The following is an 18,658-nucleotide window of genomic DNA, read 5'->3' as shown; positions in this document are numbered from 1 at the left end:
GGATTCTTTACCACTGGACCACCAGGGAAGTCCCCTGGATTTACTTCTTGAGAGTAAAGAGCTTATCTTGTTTGTTGTTTTTCCCTCAGTATTAAAACCAGCACAAAGTGGATCCTCATCCATGTGTAAAAAGCATAAGGCATAAAAAATAAACAAACAAACAAAAAACATAAGGCATGAGAGCTTCCTTCAGATCCATCAAGGGCTGTCAAATGTTTACAAATGTCTGGGGAGCAGAACTAAGACCAAAGAGTAGAATTTACAAGAAAATGGACATTTGTTCAATATGGAACTATCAATACATCTAAGGGAGGGGAGATTCATTAGTAACAGTAACAGTGGCTCATTATGGCAATGATGACTCACTTGGTTGTCCACTCGTCTCTCTCTAGCCAAGAATTCCTGTAACAGACAGTTTTATGGAAAAAGAGTCCCACAACAGATGCCTAGAGGGACCAGGCAGACATGTAAACTAGTGAGGCAGTCTGGGCATCAGATAATTGGGAATGGTGGTAACTGCATGGAAATGAAGTGCATGCCCTCTCTAAATGTCTAGCTGCTCCTCAGCTCCAGCCAACAGCTGTTGTGCAAGAATGTAGGTTCAGTACTGCCAGAACATTCAGTTTTTCAAGGGAAAGCAGAAATCCGGATTCTTATGTAATATTTCCCAGTTAAAAAAACAGCATGTGGGTCAAGAAAGCATCACTGTGCCTATGTTTTCCTCTAAGAGTTTTATAGTGTCTGGCCTTACATTTAGGTCTTTAATCCATTTTGAGTTTATTCTTGTGTATGGTGTTAGGGAGTGTTCTATTTTCATTCTTCTACATGTAGCTGTCCAGTTTTCCCAGCACCACTTATTGAAGAGGCAGAATACTCTATGACATAAATCACAGCAAGATCCTTTTGGACCCACCTCCTAGAGAAATGGAAATAAAAACAAAAATAAACAAATGGGACCTAATGAAACTTCAAAGCTTTTGCACAGCAAAGGAAAACATAAACAAGATGAAAAGACAACCCTCAGAATGGGAGAAAATATTTGCAAATGAAGCAACTGACAAAGGATTAATCTCCAAAATTTACAAGCAGCTCATGCAGCTCAATATCAAAAAAACAAACAACCCAATCCAAAAATGGGCAGAAGACCTAAATAGACATTTCTCCACAGAAGATATACAGACTGCCAACAAACACATGAAAGGATGCTCAACATCACTAATCATTAGAAAAATGCAAATCAAAACTACAGTGAGATATCACCTCATACCAGTCAGAATGGCCATCATCAAAAAGCCTACAAACAATAAATGCTGGAGAGGGTGTGGAGAAAAGGGAACCCTCTTGCACTGTTGGTGGGAATGTAGATTGATACAGCCACTATGGAGAACAGTATGGAGTTTCCTTAAAAAACTAAAAATAGAACTACCATATGACCCAGTAATCCACTACTGGACATATACCCTGAGAAAACCATAATTCAAAGAGTCATGTACCACAATGTTCATTGCAGCTCTATTTACAATAGCCAGGACATGGAAGCAACCTAAGTGTCCATCGACAGATAAATGGATAAAGAAGATGTGGCACATATATGCAATGGAATATTACTCAGCCATAAAAAGAAACGAAATTGAGTTATTTGTAGTGAGGTGGATGGACCTAGAGTCTGTCATGCAGAGTGAAGTAAGTCAGAAAGAGAAAAACAAATACCGTATGCTAACACATATATATGGAATCTAAAAAAAAAAAAAAAGGTTCTGAAGAACCTAGGGGCAGGACAGGAATAAAGACGCAGACGTAGAGAATAGACTTGAGGACACAGGAAAGGGGAAGTGTAAGCTGGGACAAAGTGAGAGAGTGGCATGGACAAATATACACTACCAAATGTAAAATAGCTAGCTAGTGGGAAGCAGCTGCATAGCACAGGGAGATCAGCTTGGTGCTTTGTGCCCACCTAGAGGGGTGGGATAGGGAGGATGGGAGGGAGACACAAGAGGGAGGGGATATGGGGATATATGTATATGTATAGCTGATTCACTTTATTATACAGCAGAAAATAACACACCGTTGTAAAGCAGTTATACTCCAATAAAGATGTTAAAAAAAAAAAGAAAAGAAAGCATCACTGTGGTTGGGTATGGACCACGGGTTGTGAGTTTGCAACCTTTGTGTAACATGTATAGCAGAGGATGTTAAAGCCTCAGATGTGAGGACAACCTCCTCAAGAGGCTGCCCCCCGTTCTGGTCAGTTTGCCCCCTTCAGCCCATCAACACACTCTGCCTGTTCTCAGCTTGGGCCTTTGGCCATCCTGTCCTCACAGCAAGGAAGCTCTGTAGCTCAGGCACTTCTCCTGTGACACTTCCCACTACAGCTCTTCCCTCACCAAACCCTGTGTTCTTGGTGTGCCTCTAGCATTTAGAGCCCCTGGATATCTGCTGTGGTTGGTCACTCTCCAGTGGTCTCATAGGCTGCCTTATTTGTTTAACTGAGCTGTAAGTTCCTCATAGCAAGCGCTTCTGTTTCACAGGTCTTTCCTCTCATTTGGAGCATAGAGTGGGGCACACGGCCAGGCCTCACTAAGAACTATTTGGTTGACTGTCGTTGGATGGTCATCTTACTCCGTGCTTCTGGCATCACTCTTAGTAGAAGATGAGGTAATAAAGGGGAGGCTAACAGCTCTTGAGTGCAGGATTTAAAATTAAATCAGTGAAAAAAATTAAATCAGTGGGGCTCTTTCAGAGATTGAATGAACATGTCCTCCATCTACTGCTGACCTGGTGCTCTCAGAGCTTTTATGAGGAAAATGGTGCCCAGTGTGTTTCTTCTGTCATAGGCTTTTTCTCATCCTTTCCCACCAAAGATATAACAAGATAACCAATTATTTGTGCCCTGGTTTAGATTCCTTGATTAGAGATGGCCTCTGATCATAAGCTACATAGCCGTCTTTTTACGGTAGAAGTAAGTAGGCACAATTTTGCTACAACAATTGTCTAAAAGAAAAAAAAAAACTTCTATTTTAACTGGTTATGATGATCTATTTTCTATTCCTTCCCTTTTATTTGAAACACATTTTGGTTGTTTTAGAACTCTCTTTTCTCCCACATCTGTGAAACAAAATACAGGATAAACGATTCTCAGTCATCTGTGACATTGGGCATTAGGTATACTTTGGACACTGGAGTTTACCAGTTATCTCCAAACCTTCTTTTAGAAAATTTCCCCCACTTTTTGGTGAAGGTGCTAGTAAGCAGTAACTGCCAAATTAGTAGGTCTTCCTCATATTCCCTATTGTTTATCTTTCCGTGTTTTGGTGCAGTTTTGTACAAAGACTAGGAACCAAACCATTCTTTCAATAAACATTTATTGAGACCCTCCTGTAGTGCCAGACCCTATTTTAGCTGCTAAAGATACAAAAGTGAAGAGATTAGACAAGGCCCTTGCTCTCCTGAAGCTGAACTTCTAGTGGTGAGAGATAACCACAGACCATTGAACAAATGAACACACAAGAAAACTGGATGGTGTTTGGGAGAATAAATAAAATAGTTTTGGGAGAATAAAACAGGATGGAAAGAATGTGTATGTGAGGGAGTTACTCTAGACTGGAGTTGAGGGAAAGTCTTCTTGAAGCTGTGACAGCTGAGACTTGAATGACAAGGAGGGGCCAGCCAGGTCAAGATCAGGGGGAAGAGCATTCCAGGCTAACAAAACAGCTGCGGCAGTGGGCCTCAGGTGGGAGCCTGTGTGGTGTACTGGAGGTTCACCAAGGAAGTCAGAGGGCAAGGAAAGTTTAGAGCTAGCAAATAAATCATTATTCAAGTGAATTTAGTGTATATCTGTTGCAGTTTAAATGTTTACGGCTGTGATCATTTAGATCTCAGAATCTCTGTCATGACTTTAGGATTAGATTCAGAAATTACCTAAGATACATGGAGGAGAAAGTCATTGTTTCAAAATCCATGTGATATATCCTGCTTTGAAGCCTCAGATTTCCCATGGATGGGATAGGACACTAGCAGTATTTTAGGAAAATGGCACCTGGTGTTATATTCTTTTTTTTATTATTATTTATTTATTTTTGGCTGCGTTGGGTTTTCATTGCTGTGCTCGGGCTTTCTCTTGTTGCGGTGAGCGGGTTTCTCATTGCGGTGGCTTCTCTTTGTTGCGGAGCACGGGCTCTAGGCATGCGGGCTTCAGTAGTTGTGGCACACAGACTCAGTAGTTGTGGCTCATGGGTTCAGTAGTTGTGGCTCGTGGGCTCTAGAGTGCAGGTTCAGTAGTTGTGGCACACGGGCTTAGTTGCTCCACGGCATGTGGGATCTTCCTGGACCAGGGCTCGAACCCGTGTCCCCTGCATTGGCAGGCGCATTCTTAACCACTGCGCCACCGGGGAAGCCCTGGTGTTATATTCTTAAACTGAATTTGCTTTGGAAGTAGTCATGCAGCAATGAGCATTCATGCAGTAAGAAACAATTCCTTTATCCTTTAATATAATAATTGCTGTCAAGGGTTATAAGAGTTTATAGAGAGATGGAGCATCCATTTTAAAGTTAACTGGATAGGGAAGAAAGCTTTGTTCATAGACAAAGTTTCAGATTTTCTTGAACTTTTTGGTATCTGCACAACAGAGACCTGTTGAGTTGCCAGCATATAACAAGCCAGAACCCTGGATTCAGAGAGCATTTGTGATGACCAGACAACACAGAACTGGTTTCCCTCCTAAAGGGTGGTCTCCAAATTTGTTGTAGCCTTTGTCAAGATTTTTATATCACAATTGAAAACAGATGCCCTTTCTGCCCTTTCCTTTGTCGTCTGAGTTAACTACCGTTGAGTGGGTGTGAGCAATGGCAATCTCTCACACATCTTCAGAACGCCCAGGAAGAGTCCTCATTAGACGTTTCTCTCCTGAAGTCTTGCTGTGAAACACTCTGCAATAGAGAGCAGACGCAAGGAGGTGCCAGGTTTGTGAGGTTCTGGTAATCTGCTCAGTGCGTTCTGAATGTTTCTTGTCACAAATCAAAACACCAGTCCTAAGGTTTAATATGAAAAAACATATCTCTCTGAACAGTTTCTACTTGAGAATATTTAATCCTAAAGGAAAATATTTAATCTTAAAGGACTATGTAATCCTAAGGAAAACCAAAGCATACTGTTGCTTACGGACTATACTGAATTTTATTACAGGATGTGGCCCTAAAATATACTTGTATTTTATATATATGATATTGACAATCCAGAGTATCAAAAATCATTGTAACTTCTTGATTAAAAGAGACTTATTAGATATAAGACTGAATATAATGTGTGGACTTTGGTTGGATTCTGCTGTAAATTGACTGAAATTTAAACAACTGGGAAAATTTAAATATGGACTGAATATGAGATGATATTAAGGAATCATTGGTAATTTTATTAGGTGTGATAATGATATGGAGGTTATGTAAGAAAATATCCTTATTTTATAGAGTTGCACACTGAAATACGTAGGGAGCAAGTGTCACATCTATAATTTATTTTAAAACACTAGCAAAATATCAATTGAAGCAAATATGGCAAAAAGTGATTAACTGTTCAGCCTAGGTGATGGGCTTGTGGAATTTGCTATTGTACCTTCTTTACTGTCCTGTATATTTGAGAAATTTTATAATTCAAAGTTTAAAAAAAGTCTTTGCAAACTGGGACATAACACAGTGGTCTGTCAGCTAAATAGCACTATTTTGTGATCTTAGTGGATGTCACTTTATTGTGCCCTTTTGTGCTGCAGCCATAAATATCACTGGACCTGGAAACTAGATGATTTTTTCATAAATGGGACATTACAGTAGAAATGAACCAATACTCTCTTCTTACACACACACACCCCACCCCGCCCCCATGCTCTGATTTTGTAACTTGGCCCATGACTAGGGGAGGTGACGTAGTTCAGAAGTAAAACTGAAACATATGGAATCCTAAAGCTAGAATTTTAAACATTTTGTTTCAACCTCAATTTTTAGAAAGAACAATTTTAAACTACAGTTACCAAAGTCATTTTACTCCCTTTCAAAATGTGTATTCTATAACCTGGATTATATTAACATGTATAAAATTATTGGCACTGTCTCACATACATACATGCCTATATTAATAGGCATGTATGTATGTGAGACACAATGGCCCATCTTTTCCCTTCTCTATTCAGGGCTTTTGAGGAGGAGTTCTTATTAAATCTACCTCTTTTATTTCTTCAGACTGTGTTGTTGCAGATGGTATGTGCCAGTGCTGGGTGTTGGTACGACTTTCTTACCTTGGGATATTTTGCTACCCAGACCCTAAAATAATGTATTTTAATATATATGATAATTCCCAGTAATTTATAATATTCCCATTTCCATTGAAGTTATTGATGGAAATAACAAATTCACATTACAGTGTGTGCTGATTCACATGACCTGGCTACTGATGGAACAAAACATGTTGCCATATTTTTATTCCCACCTACATTTAACTTGTAAGTTCTCTTTTTCTTATTTTTCAACCTACTTGGTATCAGTAGTTGTAGATTCAATACCAAAGGGAATCTGGCTGTCCCCTTTCCTCAGCCTCAACATTTTTAGTAAGCTGTGAGTACTGACACCTCACTTTTTAAAAATTTTTACAACAATGTCTAAATGGAGGTATCTTGATTTTGAACTGGGGTTAAAAAATAGAGTCCTAATCATATCATCGTCAACAGTGGACACCCACTGAGCACCTGTCATGTAAGACACTGGTGAAGGTGCTATGGGGTGAAGGGTTGCAGAATATCGAATGCATGGAACCAGAAGATCTGGTTTCTGTCTTCAGCAGTTGGCAAACTTTGTGAAGACAGGAGAGACGATTACCATGGAAAGTATATGACAAGCACCAAACGTGTGCCATGGACTGCAAGTGTGGTATAAATTCAGAGTCAAGAGATTGTTTCCAGCTGGGTCTGTCATGGTTTCATGGAGCATAAAGTTTAAGTGGAACCTTCAGAAAGAGGTAAAATTTCGACAGGGAGAGAAAGGGCAAGAAACTATTTCTGTATGGATTAATGAGTATACCCAGGAGCAAGGAGTGTTTGGGTAACTACAAATAGGCCATTTTGGCTGAAGGGAAGAGATCCTATTGGGACCGAGCTTGTTGTTTGCAGGAATTTGGATTATAGTAAACACTGGGGAAGCAGTTAATGTTCTGGGTAGTAACATGAGTCAAGCTGTGTGTTAGGAGCTCAATCCGATGGCACCAACCTCAAGGTAGGTTGCAGGAATGAGAGATTAAGACAGGAATATAAGTTTGGAGATCACTGCAGGATAGTTCAAGTAGGAAAGGGAATAATAGTGTAAATTTGGGTAATGACAGTGGGACTAGAAGGGAGGGATGATTACAAGACACGTTGTGAAAGAAGAAACGATTCGAATTGATGACTAAATTTAGGTCCTGTTTGAAATAGAATAGGATGATTCACATGAACTTGAATCATTTCATTGATGCAAGTTGTTAACCGTGAGTTTAATATATCTTATATGACTCAGTTGAGAAACCTTGAAAGAAAAATTTAATTCTTTATTAACTTGTAGGAAAGTTAGCCCCACCCTTATAATTACTAAACTTTTACACAAATCCTAAGAATGGCTATTCCCCTCCTCTAACTTCTTATTCATCTCCAAGAGTAAGGAGGGCGGTGCTGTGGAGGGGAAAAAAATGTAACCTGAAACTTTAATATAATTTATTTGTTCATAAGTAGAATGTAAAAGCACTTCTGAAAAAGTAGTAATAGTCTAGGGGAGAGGAACCTGTAGGCAGACCCTGGAGGAGAGAGTCATGTAGAAAAGTCTACCTTGAAAGTATGTTCAGTGTCCTTCGGTGGGGGAAGAGAGCCAGCTCCAGGCAACTCTGCAAGGAGGGAGCTGGGGAAAAAATCCTAGTACCACCTTAAGAGTGGTCCTATGACCACTCTTGTCGAATGGATCAGAAAAAATCCTTCTGATACATTCGACAAGAGTGGTGCTAATATACGGGATTGCTGAGAGCAGGTTTGTAATGACTGTCGCCCCTCAGAATGACATTTGTCCTCATGGTAGCACGTAGCCTATAAATGCAGTGGCTATAACTGTAAGTAGCAAAATAATCCTGATGTTTCATGTTTCTAGAAAGGCACAGGATCCATAATATAGGCCACGCCCTACGTGAATGTAAAGGCAGATAAAGAATATGGAAGTTCTGTTTGCATGTATACATCGAGTGATTCATCCATAATTAACGTCTGGACAGATGTGTGCTGCCACGAGAAAGCAGTTGCTCTGTCTGGTGTGTAGTGTATTGCTAGGAATAAGCCTGTTAGGATTTGTAGGATCAAGCAAATGCCTGGTAGAGAGCCAAAATTTCATCATGATGAAATGTTTGATGGGGTTGAGAGGTTAATAAATGCATTGCTGATGATTTCTATTAGTGGGTGTGTTTTTCGGATGTTGGTCATTGGTGTTCTTATAGTTGAATGACAACGATGAATGTTCATGTCATTAGTCATGGTTGGAGTCCATGTGAGAATGATGATGACATATATTGTATTTATTTTAAGTGTTATTTTTGTGATCAGTTTTGTGGGGATTTCTTCAAAACCTTCACCTATTTATGGAGGTTTTGGGTTGATTGTGAGTGGTGGTGTTGGGTGTAGGATTGTGTTGAATTTTGGTGGTTCATTTTTAAGTTTGATAGTATCTTTGATTTATTTAGGGGGGATATTAGTTGTGTTTGGCTATACAATGGCTATGGCCACTGAGCAGTATCCTGAGGTTTGGGTTTCTAATAAGATTGTTTTGGGGGCGTTTCTTTCAGGGTTGATAATAGAGTTTTTGATGGTATTATATATATTTTTTAAAGGATGAGGAGGTGGAAGTTGTGTTTAAGTTCAATGGCTTGGGAGACTGAGTGACTCTGGTGACTCTGGCTTTTTTAGTGAGGAGGCTATGGGGATTGCGGCGTTATGTAGCTACGGTACCTGGTTGGTGATTGTTATTGGCTGGTCGCTGTTTATTGGTGTTGTGGTTATTATGAAGATCACTCGTGGTAATTAAATAAAAGCATACTAAGGGTGAGAGTAATAAGGAATGATAGGAAGTATAGTTTGATAAGGCCTTTTTGGCTTGAGATTAGCGTGGAGAACTTTAGTTGAATGAGGGGTGTGGTTTTTGGTAAAATGTTTTCTAGTCAGATTGAGTCCAAGAGGGAGGATGCTGATTTTTGGCTTATTGATAGGTTTAGGTAAGCAGGTAGACGATGCATGATGGTGAGGAAATATCCTAAGAGACTAGAGAATTTAAGGGTATTTGAGGGGTAAATAAATTTTAAGTTTTGTGTGTTAAGGTTAATTTCAAGTGCCAATACAAAGCCCAGGATGGTTACTGCAAGGGCAGTTAGTTTTAGGTGTAGGGGTACGGTTACTAGGGGGACTGTTGTTGGGGGGATGTTGTTGGAGATAATGAATCCGGCAAAGACACTTCCAATTAGCAGGTGTTTGATGGAGTTAATTAGGAAGGGGTTGTTTTCACTGATGGAGGTTAAGGGAGAGAAGCGAGGTTGTCCTAGTAGTGCGAAGAAGATAATGCGGGTACTATAGACAGCTGTGAGGGAGGTGGCAATTAGAGTTAGTAATAGGGCTCAGGCATTGGCATAAGATGTGTTAGTGGCTTCAATGATCAGGTCTTTACAATAGAAGCCGGTGAGGAAAGGCATTCCTGTCAGTGCCAGACATCCGATAATAAGGGCTGTTGTGGTGAAGGGTAAGGGCTTGAATAGGCCCCCTATTTTTCAAATTATCTTGTTCGTCATTCAGGCTGTGAATAATGGACCTGGAGCATGTGAATAGTATGGCCTTAAAAAAAGCATGTGTGCAGATACGTGTAAGAATGCTAGACAGGGTTGTTTGATGCCGATTCTTACCATCATTAGGCCCTAATTGGCTTGAAGTGGAAAAAGCGACAATTTTTTTAATGTCATTTTGGGTGACAGTGCATATTGCTGTGAATAGGGTGGTAAGGGCTCCTAATCATAGCACTATTGCTTGAATATGTTTGTTGTTTTCTGTTAAAGGGTAAAATTGAATAAGTAGGAAGACTCCTGCACAACTATTGTGCCTGAGTGGAGTAAGGCTGATACAGGGGTGGGGCCCTCTATTGCTGAGGGGAGTCACGGGTGAAGTGCAAATTAGGCTGATTTTCTGGCTGTGGCTAGGATGAGTCCTATAAGGGGGAGGTTTGAGGGATTTAAGTCAAGTATAAAAATTTGTTGCAGGTCTTATGTGTTTGAGTTAAACAGAAATCATGCTATTGATATAATGAACTGTGTTTGCGTCTGCTCGCGCATATCACCACCCAGTGAGCAGGAAGGATATAATTCCCTCCCATCTCTTGCTGATCTTCTCCCTTTCTCCAATCTAGAGGCAAGGGAACCCACTGCTGTAATCCATCCAGGTCAGCCTTCTGGGGCAGACAGCAGGTAGAGAAGGGCAGAGAGTAGAACTGGGGATGCAAACAGAAGGCAATGGTCACAGTTATCATCCTTTTTCCAAAATACAACAATATGAGGGGAATTCTTGGAGGAAGTTCTTCATAGAATCATAAAATGTTAGCGCAGGAAGGATCCTGAGAAATAATTTTCAGCCTCATTTTGGAGTTCTATAGAAGTAGCAACTTGGGTACAGTGAGTTGTCACACAGATGAGAACAAATGACAGACCTTTGGATTCTCAGCCCAGGCTCTTTCCAGCAGGCCAGGTAGCTTAGCTTCCATTTATTTTCCAAATTTTTCCCAGACCCACTGCACCAGCTCAGCCACTGTTCAGCACGGTTGAAAATGAATGGTAAGGAGGTCTCAGTTGTTATTCAAGGGAATACATAAGCACTATAGACACAGCCGTTGCAGCAGGACATGTTTCTGTAACTGAAGTTAGAGTCATTGTAGATAATCTGTAAAGTACAGAAATATGTCAAGGAGAAAATAAAATCACCCACAATGTACCACAGAGAGATGATGACTGTTAACATTTTGGTGCCTTCTATAATTTTTAAAAATTAAAATGTATACACATAGTTTTGTATCTTGTTTTTTCACTTAATAATGAACAATTTTCCATGTAGTAAATTATCTTAGAATCTGTGTTTAAGTAGCAATAATATTTGTAATAGAGGTAGCATAATTTAAAAAATATTTTCTGTTATTAGACATTTGAATTGATTATTTTCTGCTATGATAATGCTACGCTATATACACATATATAAATAATTGTGCTTTTTTACACACACACATACACATATATAAGTAACTGTGCTTAGATATAGGAAACATTTTTATAAATAAAATTGCTAGCATAAGCATTTTTAGTGGTTCTTTCTGGTGGATCACAGTGGAAAGAATGTGGCTCTGGGGTAAGACGTCCTGACGTGTTCTGCTTCTGCCACTTTCGGAGCGTGAACTTAAAGTAAAATGGACTTGAAAAGAGACCAGTTTAGACTATAAAGAATTCTTTCAGTGAAAGAAAGACCTATTTAAAGTCTAAGGTACTGATAATAAAGACAGAAATGGATGTTCTCAATAACTGTATTTTTCTTTGCACTGACTTGTTCAGTAACGATTTCTTTTTTAAAAAATTTCTTCCTTCCTTCCTTCCTCCTTCCCTCCCTTGCTCCCTCCCTCCCTCCCTCCCTTACTTTCTTTCTTTCTTTTTGGCCAGTAACTATCTCTAACCTTGTTCACCATCCCCTTCCTTCCTAAGTGCTCACCTTCAAACTCTACCAGCGGGCAAAGCACGTGTATAGCGAGGCTGCGAGAGTGCTCCAGTTTAAGAAGATATGTGAAGAAGCACCTGACAACACGGTCCAGCTGCTGGGGGAGTTAATGAACCAGAGCCACGTGAGCTGCCGGGACATGTATGAGTGTAGCTGCCCTGAGCTGGACCAGCTGGTGGACATCTGTCAGTGAGTCTGAAAGAGCAGTGTGGCAGGGGCTGCAGGGTGCTGCCCAAGGAAACTGTTTAAGTTAATGGAAAAAAAGCAGCATTTTTGTAATTTTCTAAGTGAAGGAAGATCCTTTCCCACTTCCTATAAGAGGGGTGGCCTGTGACATAGAGCTAGACTTGTTCCCTCCTAAAAATCTGTAGGATGAAAGATTGGAGACTTGACTCCATGGCTTTACGAAGCTCCAGGTTTGGAGTCAGTTCTTCACAACATCATAAAAAAGACTTTTCCATCTTTGGATGATTAAGTGTTTCAGGGAGATTTGCTCAGACACAGACCCTGTCGTTACTTTCTTCTCATGATATTTTAAGCAGTGTTTCCCACTACACTGCAGCTCTACCAGCATCCCCTTCCTGTTTGGTGTCCTAAGTTTAGTACTTTTATTCAAACGAGGGGAGAAAAAGGAAAGAGGACCTCAAGCCTGATAGAAATGTATTTTCAGGGGAGAGGTTGCTGAAGGAATTGCCCAGAGAGTCAGCATTTCCTGTCTTCCAGGTTTAGGTTAGGCAATTTGGGAAAAGGACTGAAGAAAGTCCAGTTTATGAATGGTAAGTTGAGACAGAAATGTAAAGAGGGAAACTCTTTCACAAAGCCTGAGAACAACTTCCTTATAATTGCTAGAGAATGGATAAAAGAGTAAAATGGTTCCTTTACCCAGAAGGAGCTCACTTACCTTGGAGAACAGAAAGGGAAATTGGGAGGACTCTCAAATGGCTAGATGTTATTTCCACTGTGAGAAAAAAAAATCATACAAAACTGCCTGCAGTTAGCAATGAAAATAATTAACTACTTGGCACCTGTGGCTTGCCTCACTCATTGCCACATTCCCAGCCCGAAAAGTTTAAACCAAGTAGCTCCAGTGATCACAAATGGCATATGTAACCCAGCTTGTCGAGAGACTTGAACATAGCATTGATGAGAATCACTCTGCTGACGTCAATGTTTGCTCACTAATTGCCAAAAAGCCTTCCAGAGCTTGTATCATTCTAAGTGCTCTTTTCTGAAAATAGCAAGGGCCCAGTGAATGGAAGGGACAGATATTGTTCAGTTCTGGAAATAAGAGGAAGTGGAATGATTTGTGCAGAAATTAGGAAGAAGCATCGTTGCTAAGAAGATAGTGGGGTAGTTTGAATCCCACCTGAAAAGCAGTGGAGGGGCATTTGCCAGCCTCCTGGAATTCTTTAATGAACTTGCTTGTTCTGGGATGGTCAACCAGCTCTTGTCTTTATGAAGCTTACATTCTCATGGGTAAAGAGGGAAATGACAATTAAAAATAAATTGAGTGGTAGTGATGTGTTATGAAAAAAAAATTAGAAGGGATGGAGAGTACTAGGGGTGTGTACTAGTACTTTATATTGAGCGGCTGATAATATTGAGTGGCTGAAGAAGGCCTCTCTGAGGAGATGATATTTGAGCAAAGACCTGAAGGAAGTGAAGTAATGAGAATAGCAAGTAGAGAGGTCTTGATGTAGGTACATGGCTGTCACATGTGAGGAACAGCAGGAGGACCAGTGTGCTTGGAGGGCAGTTCAGGAAGGAGAGAGTGATGAAGTAAGAGAGGTAGTGGGGAGTCATACCCCTGGGCCTTGTCAGCCATTGGAAGCACTCTGACTTTGAGTAGAAGAAGGTGGCAGTAGAAGTGTGAAATGATTCTAGGCCAGATATGCCTTGAAGGAAGAGTCAAGACAATTGCTGTATGGGTGAAAGGGAGGAACCAAGATGACTCCCGGGTTTTTGGCCTGAGAAAATTTCCTTGTTTCCCAAGGCCGGGCTTCACATTTCTGGGTCACAATTATCTTCTAGTACCATAAGATATGAAAGCAGGAAGAGGCCTTCAAGATCAAGAGACCACTAAGAGGTTAAGAGATCTGAACAAGGTAACATAATGCGTCAGTGGGAAAGCCTAGCTCCCGATCCAGTGTTTTTTGCCTCACCTGTTTCTCTCTCCTTGGGTCATACTGAGATGTGATTGTATTTTAACGTGGGTCATTTTTTACCTATTTTCCTTTTCCAGCTTTAAAGCTTTAATGCTGGAGACTTTGGTTGTCACAGGTTGTAGTATTTGAACATGGAGCAAAGCCATGTTGAGCAGGGAAGGAGAAGGATGAAAACTGGGCTGGCAGTTAGGAAGGTTGAGTTCTAGCTCTGCCTCTTTTCATTCTGAGCTCTGTGACTTTGGACTATTGCCTTGCTTTATGATCTCCAGTGTGTTTTTCTGTTCTAGCAGTCTATAGGTCTATATATTTTTTTAAATGTGGTTCTAATGAAAGATTTAGTGGCTGTGTCTTAAAAGGGTTTGGAAGAGCAAACCTTTTGTTTTTTTTCATTTATTTGTTTATTTGCCTTTTCTTACTGGAAGCTAAAGTGTCTCTGTTTAGCCCATTTTCATTTGCTGTATTGCTTTTCTGAGGAAAATTCAGTTGTGTCTAGCATAAGGAGCTCATTCCCTTTTTTATGGTTTTTTTGTCTGGAATTGCTAAGTATCAAAAGTAATTTCTACTTATTCCATAACCATATAAGGAACGAGTTTCCCATGTTGAAAGATTATCTTTTGGCATTTTGGAACTATTGGCCAGAATAGTTGTCTTGTCCCTAAGCTTCTTTATATAATTCTTTCTTTGCTGTCACTGTGACCAGTAGGTAACATTCTCCAAATACTCCAGTTGGTTGCTAGTTACTAAAAGGTCCTGAGTGGTAGAGCAACCTCAGAGGAGGACAGCCCAGGAGAATTAAGTAGATATAGTCATTGATGCCATTCCTTCCTCAGTCAGCAAATACTTTTCAGTAGGCTATTTGTGTCCCATGGGAAATTGTAGTCTAAACTCTATTTTCAAAAGGTCTGGCACTTTCTTTTGTGTGGATGTATGGGGAAAAAAGGGAAGAATGCAGAAGAATGCAAGATAGTGGTAAAACAGAATGGTTAAAAACCAGGGAGAGAAAGACAGTAGGAGAGTAGCAAATGGTAAATGCAGGGAGAGGTTTAAATAAAAAATGGCAACACCTTTAAGCCCTAGTTCCTTCTGAAGCTTTCTGACTATCTTAGTGGGCCAGGCAAGTGGTGGAGGGGAAGGACCCTGGCAAGGCCTGGTGTGGGCCACTGTGCCATAAACTCAACCTCTGGTGGAGTGTTGTTTTGCATAAGAATCACCACCACCTCCACACTTCCCTGTCCCCTTAAAGAAAAGTTAACACCAATGGGCAAGTTGTGACTAAGACTGGGCAGCCTGAGAAGTTTGGTTGCCTTGGGTAGACCAGAAGAGGGAGGAGGGAAGCTGAAGAGGCTTCAAGGAGGAGCACCACCAAAGACGTTCTTTATTTATTTATTTTTTTTAAATTTATTTATTTAGGCTGCATTGGGTCTTCGTTGTTGCATGTGGGCTTTCTCTAGTTGCAGCGAGCAGGGGCTACTCTGTTGCGGAGCACGGGCTCTAGGTGTGTGGGCTTCAGTAGTTGTGTCACATGGGCTCAGTAGTTATGGCTCATGGGATCAGTAGTTGTGGCTCACGGGCTCTAGAGCACAGGCTCAGTAGTTGTGGTGCACGGGCTTAGTTGCTCTGCGGCATGTGGGATCTTCCCAGACCAGGGTTCAAACCCGTGTCCCCTGCATTGGCAGGTGGATTGTTAACCACTGTGCCATCAGGGAAGTCCCCAAAGACCCTCTTTAGATCACACTCCCTGGCCTACTTGTGGCACTTCAAATTCCTTTAGTTTTTCTGAAGGCCTGCTTGGAAACTATTTGCTTGAGAAAACAACTAATTGATTGAGTGAATGAAGGATTCGATGCCTAGAATACTCAGGGCTCTATCTACAAATCTTAATGTGATCTGAGCTAGACCATATTCAAAAGGCGTCTCTAGGTAGCTTGTCTATAGGACAACGTATAGGAAGCTACTTTATGACCCAAGTAGAGAGAAGGGGGGGAAAAAGCATAGAAGAGATCACAAATGCTTGCATTTTTTCAGCTGAGCCTTTCGCTGCTCTTCAAGAGAAAATCAGTTTAGAATCCAAAGAAAGGGCCAGGGAGGGAGAAGGAAACTATACTTACACAGTTAGACTACTTTTTTTTTTTTAAATTAATGTTAGAAAATCTCAGTTATGTGAAATAAAGTTTAATAATGAAGGAAATAGATGAAGCTTGCCCAATTATAAAATGCTTCTTTTAAATGAACTAAATGTAAATTTTAAGAAATGGCTAAATTTTAAAGTAGGATTTACTGAGGAACACAAAACAATTTTGAAACCAAGTCAATTATATGTGAAACAGCTCATTCTTTATCGGTTTCCCTGGTTATACTTAAGAAAAAATAGTTAATGGCCTTTATCTTCGTTTTGACACTTGTTGGAATTACAGAGGACTCATTGCTGCATTATTGCCCAAGCTATTAAGAAAGATAAATGACAAATTTTTATAGACCAACAAAGGTTACCAAAGTTAATTTGCTGTCTTCCTCAGAAGTATTCCCACAGTTTTATTCCATGGCTGGCCATGCTGCTCAGCCTCTTGCAGTCATTCTCCCGAGCAGGTCGGAATGGGGAAGAATGAAGTGCAAATCCACATGTGTGTGCTCTTTTCCTCATGCTCTTATGGGCTAATCTGACACTCTGTCAAGAAAAAGGGAGAGAGCCATTTCAGCTGCCTTAGGGGCCCGCTGGTCTTTGGGCTTCTGTCTTCTATTTATTGTCCCCCTCCCCCCCCCCCCAGTATGTATGCCATTTGTCGGAACCAAACCAACTGGTCTTCAATGACATTTGTGGCTTAAATTTCTAAAATAGACATGCAGTTATATTTTCTTATACTTTCTCATTCGAACAGTATTTGAAGCCTGTGGTTTCTTGAATCTAAAGCAATCTGAAAGTGTTTCTAATCTGGCTGTAAAAATCATAGAAATTGTTCTGGAAGCTGTGTTTTCCTGAGATTCTAATTGGAAAATTCTAGGCTTAGAGCAGAAGCTAGAAGTCTTTCCAGAAAAAGAGTACATTACTGACTGCATATATATATATATATATATATATATATATATATATATGCTTTCGAAAGTGTTTTATATTACTCAAAATATTTTTCTTTAAAATTTAGCCATTTCTTACAATTTACATTTTGTTTATTTAAGAGTTATTTTATAACTGGGCAAGCATCATCACTTTCCTTTATTATTTTACTTTGTTTCACATAGTTGAAGTTTTTAACATTAATTTAATTAAAAATAAACAGTATACATTTTCATATTTTAAAACAAATATAATGATCCAGCAGCCACTTATTAGAATGTACAAAATGCCTGGAATTATGCTGGCCTGAAATTAGAGATAGATAATAACCTGTCCGTAAATTCAAGATTTTCTGAAATAATTTGATATCCATTTGTATATCAATATTTATCTTGAAATAAATAAAATTGAATTAAAATACAAGGCACAATTCCTTGCTTTCTCTCTTTGCCATTTGTGGCAGAGTTGGGTCTTACTGGATCTCTCCCCCCTCCCCCCTCAACACCACCTTTGATCTGTGCCTTACCTTAGTAAGTGCTTTATGGTCAACTCAGTTCATTTAAAAGCAGGAAGTTTTACTCAGGCTATACTTAGGTGTCTGGAAAGTTGGTTATAGGAATACACTTTTCAGTGATAAAAAGGATCAAAGGGAACATTCCTTATAATCTCCATCTCTTGTCTGCTCTAGCCTTTGTTTGGTAGATCATGCTTTATAAGGCTGAGAGGCTGCTTTTGTTGTTTTGACCAACCCTTCCAGGTTATTCCCAGTCAAGTGACCACAATCATCAAGGTGATATTTGGGATTTTAGGGGTTTGGTTTTCATAACTTTTGTGTTGCCTCTCTGATGTGCAATAGCTCAGGAGCTGTATTTTTAATGTCTTACTGTTCCTAGGAAAAAATTGCAAATGTGAAAAGTTCACTAAACACTCTTAGCTCACCTATTTTTCTTTCTTAATTTATAGCTTATTGGTTTCCTAACTTCTGGCTCTCTCTCGCAATTTCTGTGGCACATACCAAAGGGCATATTAAGCACCAGTGGGGCACACTGCAGTCAGGATCTTTCTGCCTTTGTGAGTGTGTATAGCTGGGCAGGCTGCTGACCAGCTGCTGGGGGAGCCCCCGATTTGTGAACACAAATGCCACTTACTCAGGGGCAGAGGACTGTTTATAATAGCACTTATTGTTCTCTATTGGGGAAATTTGAGCCCTGATGATTTCAGACCATGTGGTTGATGCAATCCAGTTCATTTTCATTTGCAGCAGGAAGGGTGGTGACATAACAGCTCTGGAGACTTAAAAGTGAATAATGTATTTACCTAGAAGGACTTCTAGTGTCTGCCCTCGGGAAACTGGCAGGATAGTCAGGAAACTAGGCCTCCTGGCACAATTCCTATGGGTTTTGCAGCCAGTTAGAAACACTCTGAGTTTGCTTTAGGTTCAATTTTGAAACCACAGTTTTCAAAAACAGTACAAATGAGAAAGTGTAAGAAAATATGCCTAGAAGTTCATTGAAGACCATGAGAGACCTGGTTGACTTGAGTCCAGAAAAATGGCATAGTTTGGGTCTTAGAAAATCAAGTAAGAGGGCATACTGTTCTTCTCTAAACCATGCCATGTTAGCTTTGATGCCCAGATTTTAGTGTCTTTCAGAGATACT

At 40.1% G+C, this 18,658-nt stretch overlaps 1 protein-coding gene across 4 annotated transcripts in view; it reads left to right on the top strand.

Annotated features, from left to right (window-relative positions):
* Positions 1-18,658, top strand: part of GALK2 (galactokinase 2) — a gene marked incomplete at its 3' end in the record, with an annotated part of 140,185 nt that overhangs the window by 113,213 nt on the left and 8,314 nt on the right. For all 4 annotated transcript variants that reach the window (XM_079700108.1, XM_079700106.1, XM_079700107.1 and 1 more), the window contains exon 9: positions 11,771-11,972. In XM_079700108.1, the coding sequence (XP_079556234.1) occupies positions 11,771-11,972 (202 nt within the window). The remainder of the gene's footprint in view (positions 1-11,770; positions 11,973-18,658) is intronic.

Source organism: Hyperoodon ampullatus, assembly GCF_949752795.1.
Source record: "Hyperoodon ampullatus genome assembly, chromosome: 3".
Classification (NCBI taxonomy): domain Eukaryota; kingdom Metazoa; phylum Chordata; class Mammalia; order Artiodactyla; family Ziphiidae; genus Hyperoodon; species Hyperoodon ampullatus.
The sequence above is the reverse complement of the archived record's forward strand: the minus strand, read 5'-3'. Positions and strand labels throughout refer to the sequence as shown.